This window comes from Melanerpes formicivorus, unplaced genomic scaffold (assembly GCF_026170545.1).
Source record: "Melanerpes formicivorus ecotype bairdi unplaced genomic scaffold, bMelFor1.0.p_v2 SCAF_91, whole genome shotgun sequence".
NCBI lineage: Eukaryota > Metazoa > Chordata > Aves > Piciformes > Picidae > Melanerpes > Melanerpes formicivorus.
Genome location: NW_027142443.1, coordinates 1 through 8,827, shown reverse-complemented (window position 1 = coordinate 8,827; position 8,827 = coordinate 1). Strand labels below are relative to the sequence as shown.

The 8,827-nt window shown below is 64.4% G+C and overlaps 2 protein-coding genes across 2 annotated transcripts; one reads left to right on the top strand and one right to left on the bottom strand.

Moving 5' to 3' along the window:
• The first annotated feature begins 292 nt into the window (after positions 1-292).
• Positions 293-4,633, top strand: LOC137455076 (proteinase-activated receptor 3-like). Its single transcript, XM_068165615.1, has 2 exons — positions 293-651; positions 1,999-4,633. Exons 1-2 carry the CDS (start codon positions 564-566, stop codon positions 3,024-3,026), a joined length of 1,116 nt encoding a protein of 371 aa, XP_068021716.1. The 5' UTR covers positions 293-563; the 3' UTR covers positions 3,027-4,633.
• Positions 3,283-8,599, bottom strand: LOC137455115 (arf-GAP with Rho-GAP domain, ANK repeat and PH domain-containing protein 3-like; the record flags this gene model as incomplete). The annotated part of the gene is made up of 8 exons (XM_068165671.1): positions 3,283-4,633; positions 5,883-5,921; positions 6,195-6,332; positions 6,657-6,720; positions 7,782-7,817; positions 8,016-8,098; positions 8,227-8,360; positions 8,471-8,599. Coding segments are annotated over 8 exons (1,172 nt in total), but the record flags the coding sequence as incomplete, so codon positions are not given.
• Positions 8,600-8,827: the final 228 nt, after the last annotated feature.

Sequence of the window (8,827 nt, the reverse complement as noted above, 5' to 3'; positions counted from 1 at the left end):
CAAGGAGCCTGTGGCCATGGCACCTGGGGCCATGGTTTGGTGGCCATGGGGGGGTTGGGTTGCTGCTTGGACTGGGTGAGCTCAGAGGCCTTTCCCAACCAAACCATCCCATGGTTCTGTGCCACCTGGTCCCGGCAGGGCTGGCCACGGGGAGCTGTGTGCAGGCAGGGTGCCTCACGTCCCCACGGCGGCACAAGGACACACCTCGGCGGGCTGGCCGCTGGCCGTCCCCTTCCTGCCCGGGCCCCAGGGCTCGCACCTCTGCCTTCCGACGGCTGCCTCGCGTCTTCCTCCTCCCGCCACCGCAGCGGTCGCTGTCCCCAGCTGGAAACCACCACCCTGACCTCGCTGACGTCCCCTCGGCTGCCGGGGGGCGGCGGGAGCTGGCGGTGCCCTCCTGCTCGCCGCCTGCCGGCTGGCTGCGGCAGCCTCGAGGGCGCGGGCAGGACTCCGCCGTGACGCAGAGGAAGGGTGAGGGCAAAGAGGGGTCCGGTGCCTGTGTCGCTGCTGCGGTGACACCCGGAGTGGCCAGCCCTGCCTGGGACATTCTCGCAGAGCCAGAGATGTCCCAGCTGGTGCCTTCGTGCAGCTCTGCTGTCGCTCGTGTCGCTGTCCTGCTCGGCTGCGCCTGCCTCAGCTTGGCTGCGCCACGTGAGTCTCCTGAGGGGTCTGGGGGGTGATGGGGGCAGGGCCGGGAGACCTTGCCGGGACATCTCAACACTGTGCCCCGTCCTGCTTGGATGAAAACGTGTCCACACTGACACCTCAGTGAAGACCTCCAACCCTGCCACTCTTGTGGCAGCAAAGTTCAGGTCCCTGCTCTGGGAACCTGCATTTCTCCCCTGCCCTGGACGTGGAGGGGAGGCAGAGGTGACAGGAAGCTTGTCAGATGTCATCAAGGTCCCTTCAGGGCTGGGGGTCCTGGGGACCACCCGGATGGAGCTGTGGGGTGAAGGAGCAGAGGCAGGGAAGGGATTGGGTCTGGAGTTGTTTGTCTGTGTCTGGGAACCTTCCTGTTCTTTGCTTTCATTTTGAGCACGCAATGGAAAGTCTCTGACCACAGAGAGCCGGTGAGGAGCCAGCAGTCACGGCTGTGTGGGGGCTGAGATGGGGGCTGGCTGGCAGCAGAAGGCAAGAACCTCAGCAGAACATCTCCCAGCCTTGCATGGGTGCCCATATCCCAGCCCTGTCCTGGTGATCCTCTTGGGTTCTGGTGGATCTGTTGTGCTGGGTTTGGTAGGAGAGGGGACGTTGGCAGAGCCAAGGAGGAGGAAACAGGAGCCCCACTAAGAGAACATCTCCCATCCTTGCATGAGTGGCCACATCCTGGCTCTGCTCTGGCTGGGTTGCTGCCTGTCCTGGTGATCCTGTTGGGTTCTGGTGGATCTGTTGCGCTGGGTTGGGTAGGAGAAGAGATGTTGGCAGAGCCAAGTGAGTACAAGGAGGAGGAGACAGGAACCCTGCTAGAAGGACCTCTCCCATCCTTGCATGAGTGGCCATATCCCAACCCTGTCCTGGTGGGGGTTTGCTGCCTGTTCTGGTGATCCTGTTGGGTTCTGGTGGGCTGGGCTTGGTAGAAGAAGAGATGTTGGCAGGGCCAAGGAGGAGGAGGCAGGAGCCCCACTAGGAGAACCTCTCCCATCCTTGCATGGTTGGTTGTGTCCCAGCCCTGTCCTGGTGTGTGTTTGCTGCCTGTCCTGGTGATCCAGTCGGGTTCTGGTGGACCTGTTGGGCTGAGCTGGGTGGGAGAAGGGTCACTGGCAGAGCCACACGGGAGCAGAGCTGGTCTGGGCTGCAGGCAGGGCACCCAGCCAGGCTGGCAGCTCCGTGGTGGCACCGGCTGAGGCACATCTCTGTGTGACGAGGCTGGCAGGGTGTTAAGGCAGAGAGACACCAGCTGGTGGCTCTGGGAGGGGTGAGACTCCTGTGTGGCTGCACGTAGGAAGGGGCAGCGGGGGAGGGCCTCTGGGCTGAGCTTGCTCCTTGTGTCCTCTGCAGCGCGTGGCCAGGGGCGAGCCTTTATCCTCCTCAAACCTGAAGACGCAGCCACCTGCCCTGAGGCATCTCCAAAAGCTCTCCTCAGCAGCAGCCTCACCACCCGCCTCCTGCCTGCCCTCTACTCGCTGGTGCTGCTGGTGGGGCTGCCAGCCAACGGCCTGGCCTGCTGGGTGCTGCTGGCCAACTTCAGGAGGTGTTCTGGCAGCCTCTTCTTGCTCAACTTGGCTGCTGCCCACCTGCTCTTCCTCCTGGTGCTGCCTCTCAAGATCTCCTACCACCTGCTGGGCCACCACTGGCTCTTTGGGGAGCAGCTGTGCCGCGCCACGGTGGCCTCCTTCTACGGCAACCTCTACGGCTCCATCCTCTTTGTCACCTGCATCGGCCTGGAGCGCTACGTCTCCGTGGTGCACCCCTTCCTGTGGAAGGGCTCCAGCTGGGCCTGGGGCAAGGCAGCCCTCTGCCTGCTGCTCTGGCTGCTGGTGGGGCTGGCCATGATCCCGCTTCTCCTGCAACCCCAGACGGGACCCATCCCCGGCCTGAACATCACCACGTGCCACCACGTGCTGAAGGGGGAGCAGCAGCATGCCCTCAGCAGCTATTTCCTCCTCTTGGTGGGGCTGGGCTTTGGCTTGCCCTTTGTCCTCATGACCACCTCCTACAGCTGCATCCTGGCGCGGCTGCTGGCCAAGGGCAGGCAGCACAGGCAGGTGGTGCGGGTCCTGGCCTTGGTCCTTCTGCTCTTCCTCTTCTGCTTCACCCCCAGCAACGTGCTGCTCTTCGTCCACAGCCTGCTGTACAGCTCGGGCTGCAGCACCAACATCAGCTACATGCTGTACAGCGTGGCCCTGGTGCTGGCTGCCTTCAGCACCTGCTTTGATCCCTTCCTCTACTTCTACAGCTCCCAGGAGTTTCGGGGCTGGGTGCGATGCGCAGGCAGACGCTGCCTGGCAGGGCTGGAGGCCTCCTCAGGGAGGACCTCAGAGAAGGCAGCCCTGCCCCTGAGGTCCAGCAAGCAGAGCCAGCTGTAGGCAGGCTGAGGAGGAGCTGTGTCCCCCTCCCTGGGCAGTGGACAGCATCCTGCACCTTGGGTGGCAGCAGGCTCGGGGGGGGGTGGGTGTGTGAAACTCCCACCTTGGCTCTGAGCTCCGCCAGGACTTTGCCCTGGCTTGGCAGTTCCTCCACCACCGCTGGCACTGCCCCTGTCCCCTGTGTGCCCCCAGCTTGTCCCTGTCCCCTCCTTCTCCCCACACCCCTTCCACTGCTCCTCCTGCAGTGACCAAACCCTCCAGAGCACAAATAAACCTTTATTTCTCCTTGCTGGTGGCAGGAGCAGGTGTGGAGCCCTCAGGCGGGCAGGAGCTGATCTCCACCACCAGGACACCTCTATGGGCACACATGGCCAGCCCTGCCCTGCCCTGCTCCTCTTGACTGCCCCCTGCCACACCCCAAAACCCACCGTGGGAGCTGCAAGAAGGTGAGGCACAGCTTGGTCATCCTGCCCCATGGACCCAGCTCTGGGGAGGGGACATCCTGCTGCGTCCCCCCAGGCTGGCACCCTGCCCCCTTCTGCCAAAGCAAGCGGGCACCAGGGCTCTGCTTTCAGTGTCCCTTTAGCTTGCTGCCCTTGGCACAGGGCCCTGCCACCCACGTGCCACCCACCAGGGCTCCTGGCAGCGTCCCCAAGCCTCCAAGCTGGGGGGACCTCATCTCTGCAGCCTGGTCCCCACGTGTCCCCCCAGTCCTCATCTCATCAGCCTGGCCCCCACATGTCCCCCTGGTCCTCATCTTGTCAGCCTGGTCCTCACATGTCTCCCCAGTCCTCACCTGGGCAGCCTGGTCCCCACGTGTTCCCCCAGTCCTCATCTGGGCAGCCTGGTCCCCACGTGTTCCCCCAGTCCTCATCTGGGCAGCCTGGTCCCCACGTGTCCCTCTGGTCCTCATCTGAGCAGCCTGGTCCCCACGTGTCCCTCTGGACCTCACCGGTGCCTGCTCCCAGCCCGGGGTCGGGAGGAGGAGGAGGAGAGGGAAGGCTCAGGGAGGTGGGAGCGTGGGGTGCCCATCGGCGCCGCCCCTCGGGCACCGGGGCTCACGTCACCGGCGGCTGGCCCTCGCTCTTCCTGAGGATGACGCTGCTGAGCTCCTGGATGAGTTTGTCGCTGATGGGTGAGGAAGGCTGCGCGCTCCTCTTCCGGGGCCCCTCCAGGGAGCTCTCCGCGCCGGGACCGCTGCCGGCGGCGGCTGCTGCCTCTTCCCAGTCCAGCACCAGGGACGGCTCCCTGCTCCTCTCCAGAGAAGCTGTTTTGGTGGCTCTGAGCCCCTGGGGAGGAGCTCTGTCGCTCTCCAGGTTGAGGCCCCTCTCCAGCGACAGGGCTTTGGTGACAGAGGGCACTGCCACCCTCTGGGCAGGGCTGGCGGGCAGGGAGGAGCGCAGCGCCGTGCCCGGGGGCTGCTCGAGGAAGGGGCTCAGCTCCTTGGACCTGTCCGTGGTGGGCACTGCCGACAGGTCTGCCAGCAGGCCCTGCCCCAGCTCCAGCGCTGCCAGCTCAGGGAAGTTGCCCACCTCCTCGTAGACAGGGTCAGTGTCCACCTCCTTCTCCTGCTGCTCCTCCAAGGAGTCCTGGTGCATCTTCATGGGCTGGGGGAGGGCAGGGGGATGGGGTGAGTGGCACTGTCTACACCATTCACATGTGCCCCTTTGTACTCCCCCCCCTTGTACCCCCTCACTGTGCCCTCCCTACACTTGGTAGCTGGGGGGGACCTTGTGCCCTACCCCTGGGCTTGGGGCCTGTAGGGGTCAGGCACTGCTGCCCTTTCCTTGACACCAAGCTGTGTGGTGCAGCTGACAGCTGGAGGGAAGGGATCCATCCACAGGGACCTGGATAGAGCTGGGCCCAAGCCAACCTCAGGAGGTTCAACAGGACCAAGGGCAAGGTCCTGCAGCTGACTCAGGGCAATCCCAGGCACTGATTCAGGCTGGGCAGGGACTGGCTGGAGAGCAGCCCTGGAGAAAAGGCCTTGGGGGTGCTGGGGGAGAAGCTCAACAGGAGCCAGCAGTGAGCACTTGCAGCCCAGAGAGCCAAGCAGAGCCTGGGCTGCAGCAAGAGAAGTGTGGCCAGCAGGGGAGGGAGGGGATTCTGCCCCTCTGCTCCACTCTGCTGAGACCACAGCTGCAGCTCTGGGGCCAGCTCTGGAGCCTCTGTGTCAGGAAGGATCTGGAAGTGCTGGAAGGTGTCCAGAGAAGGGCCACGAGGATGAGCAGAGGGCTGGAGCTGCTCTGCTCTGGAGACAGCCTGAGAGAGTTGGGGTTGTGCAGGCTGGAGAGGAGAAGGCTCCAGGGAGACCTTCTTGTGGCCTTGGAGGATCTGCAGGGGGCTCCAAGAAAGCTGGGGAGGGACTTTGTAGGGTGTCAGGGAGGGATAGGACTGGGGGGAGTGGAACAAAACTAGAAATGGGGAGATTGAGATTGGATGTGAGGAAGAAGTTGTTCCCCATGAGGGTGGTGAGAGCCTGGCACAGGTTGCCCAGGGAGGTGGTGGCAGCCTCCTGCCTGGAGGTGTTTGCAGCCAGGCTGGCTGTGGCTGTGAGCAAGCTGCTGTAGTGTGAGGTGTCCCTGCCCATGGCAGGGGGGTTGGGACTGGCTGAGCCTTGAGGTCCCTTCCAGCCCTGGCACTTCTGTGATCTCTGGTGGAAGTTGAACATTTTGGTCCTTGCTGAGGCATGGTCCCTGCCAGCAGGCTGTGGGACCATGCAGGGACCCCCACTCACGAGTGTGGGACCTCCTCCTGTGCCACCCAGCGTGGGCAGGGGGGCCCAGGCACGTCTGTGAGCTGCAGACCAACCCCTGAAGGCAGCAGTGAGGATGCTGCAGCCTTGAGGGTACTTACAAAGAACATGGAGAGAGTCCTCCGTGTGTGGAGCCGGCGCTGCAAACAGAGGAGATGGGCAGGGGTAAGCAGGAGCAAGCGTGGAGCAGGACCAGGGGAGGCTCTGGGCAGCGGCTTCAGCTCCCCAGTGCCCTCACAGGGCACACAGAGTGGTGCCATGGCCACGAGGGCAGCACTCAGAGGCTGCCCGGCTGGAGGGCACACCCCCAAAGCCTCCCGATGCAGGCAGCCTGCAAGCACCTCCAGGGCCCTGCCCCTCGAGACAGGCACAGGGACCCGGCTGAGGGGCAGGGGGAGCTGTAGAGGCTTTACCAAGGTCTGGTTGGCAGAGAGCATGGTGGCATCGGTGCTGTCTCCGTGCAGGGGCACCAGTGGCATGGTACCAAACTTCTGCTTGGCCAGGTCGGAGGAGGAGCGACGGCGCAGGATCACGGGGCGCAGGTCATCGTGCTGGGCATGGGCACAGGGCAGGGGAGGGGGGTCAGGGCCTGCCAGCCCCTGCCCAGCCTGGCCTGCACCCACCTGAGCCTTGTCAGGGCCTGCCACCCCTGCCCAGCATGGCCTGCACCCACCTGAGCCTTGTCATCCCCTGCCAGCCCCTGCCCAGCCCAGCCTGCACCCACCTGAGCCTTGTCATCCCTTGCCAGCCCCTGCCCAGCCCAGCCTGCACCACCTGAGCCTTCTCAGCCCCTGCCAGCCCCTGCCCAGCCCAGCCTGCACCACCTGAGCCTTCTCAGCCCCTGCCAGCCCCTGCCCAGCCCAGCCTGCACCCACCTGAGCCTTGAGGATGCTGGTGGTCCAGTCCCACAGCTCAGCCTGCCCTGAGCACACCAAGTACCTGCAGAAGGGACAGCTGAGAAGCTGCCAGGGAGCAGATGCAATGGGGAGGGGGTGGCCCATGTCCCCTTGCCACCTTGCCTGTGAACCTGGAGCCATCAGGCACAGCCTCACCCAGTGGAGCTGCACCTCTCAACCTCTCTGTGTGCCCAAAATGCTGCTTCAGGGTGAGGCAGGAGCTCACTGGGCACCCATGGGGCACCTTGGCTCAGAAGAAGCAGCAGCTGCTGCTGGGTGCATGGCAACACAGAATGCTCTGCTGAAGGCTGAGCTGCATTAGGAGCTCCTCACTCCCAGAAGGACACTGAGGAGCTGGAGCAGGGCCAGAGAAGGGCAACTGAGCTGGGAAGGGTCTGGAGAAGAGGGCTGGGGAGGAGCAGCTGAGGGAGCTGGGGTTGGTCAGCCTGGGGAAGAGGAGGCTGAGGGAGACCTCATTGCTCTCTACAGCTCCCTGAGAGGAGGCTGCAATGAGCTGGAGGTTGGGCTCTGCTCCCAAAGAAGTGATAGGAGAAGAGCAAACAGCCTCATGTTGCCCCAGGGGAGGTTGGCCATGAGGAACAATTTCTTCCCCTTGAGGGTTGCCAAGGCCTGGCTCAGGCTGCCCAGGGTGGTGGTGGAGTCTCCATCCCTGGGGGGGTTCAAAGCCCTGGAGCTGTGGTGCTGAGGGTCAGGGGGTGGTGGTGCCCTGGCAGTGCTGGGGGAAGGCTTGGCCTCAAAGACCTGAAAGGTCTCCTCCAAGCAGAATGGTTCTGTGCTTCCATGAGCCTGTGGGTGACAGCTGGCAGGCAGCACAACCCTGCAGGGGACACAGGGCTGGGCAGGGTGGGCAGGACCCTCTGAGCTGGATGAGCTCCTCCCAGAGGTGCTGTTGTGGGTGGGGAGGGTATGGAGCTGGATTGCCCCTGGAGCCTGGCCCTCACTTTCTGCCAGTTGCCACCCTTGGGTGCCCAGGTGCCAGCTTTGCCCTGTCCCCCCGGGGTTCTGGTTGTGCCACTCAGAGGGGGCTGAGAACGCCACACCTCTCCAGCCCCCACCCCCAGGAAGCAGGGGCAAGATACTCACAGCTGCTGCTTGTCTAGGCTCAGGGTGAAGCCCCACCTGAAGGAAGGAAGGGAGGGAGGGAAGGATAGGCTGCAGGGCAGCACCACCGAGCTCAGCCCCACCGAGCTCAGCCAGCCTGGGGGCTGGAAGGGGGCTGAGGTCCCCCCACAGGCCCAGATTTGGGGTGCTGCTGGGGGGCTTGGCTTGCTCCCAGCACCTGGGGTCCCAGCCATGGCCAGGCAGGGTGCCACTTACTGTGCTGGTGGCTTCAGCTTCTTCTTGATGCCCATGTAGACCTTGGCTGCATCCAGAGGCCACTCCCGCTCTGGCCTGGCGCTCTGCAGAGGGACATCCCCCCCCAGTCAACCCTGCCAGGTGCCAGCCTCCCTGCCAGGGGCACAGCCACCAGCAGGCCCCAAGGCTCCCCTCCCTGCCTCCCCTCCCCCTGGCAGCGTCCCCTGGCTACCCTCTTCTCCTTGAGCAGCAGCAGCCTCCTGTCCCTGATGACGAAGTAGCGCTCCTGGAACTTGCTGCCCAGCAGCCTGGGGGGCTCCTCCCGGCACCTCAGCAGCCCACACCTGGGGCTCTCACGCTTGGCACCTGCCCAGAGGGGGGCAAGGGGGTCAGGAGCATGGGGGATCCCTGATGGCTGCAGGCTGGCGGCCAGGGCAAGGGGAAGCTGAGGTAGGGCTGTGCTGTGGGGGCCTCACCTGTGAAGAGGCAGCTGCCCACCCCGATGGGCACCTTCTTCACCAGCAGGTAGGCAGCACTGGGCTCTGGCAGCTTGCACCACTGCAGGGCTTGCTCCAGAACCTTCTCCTTGGGGTGCAGAGGCCTCTCTGGGGAGCAGGGACAGTCTCACTGCCAGCCCCCTTAACTTCTGCCAGCCTCCTTCCCCTTCTGCCATCCCCCTTCCTCTCTGCCATTCCCCTTCCCCTTCTGCCATTCCCCTTCCCCTTCTGCCATCCCCCTTCCCCTTCTGCCATCCCCCTTCCCCTCTGCCAGCCCCCTTCCCCTTCTGCCAGCCCCCTTCCCCCTCTGCCAGCCCCCTTCCCCCTTCTGCCATC

Coding starts and splice junctions, on each gene's coding strand:
- LOC137455076 (XM_068165615.1), top strand. CDS start 564: ATGTCCCAGCTGGTGCCTTCGTGCAGCTCTGCTGTCGCTCGTGTCGCT. Junction 652..1,998: donor CCTCAGCTTGGCTGCGCCAC/GTGAGTCTCCTG, acceptor TGTCCTCTGCAG/CGCGTGGCCAGGGGCGAGCC.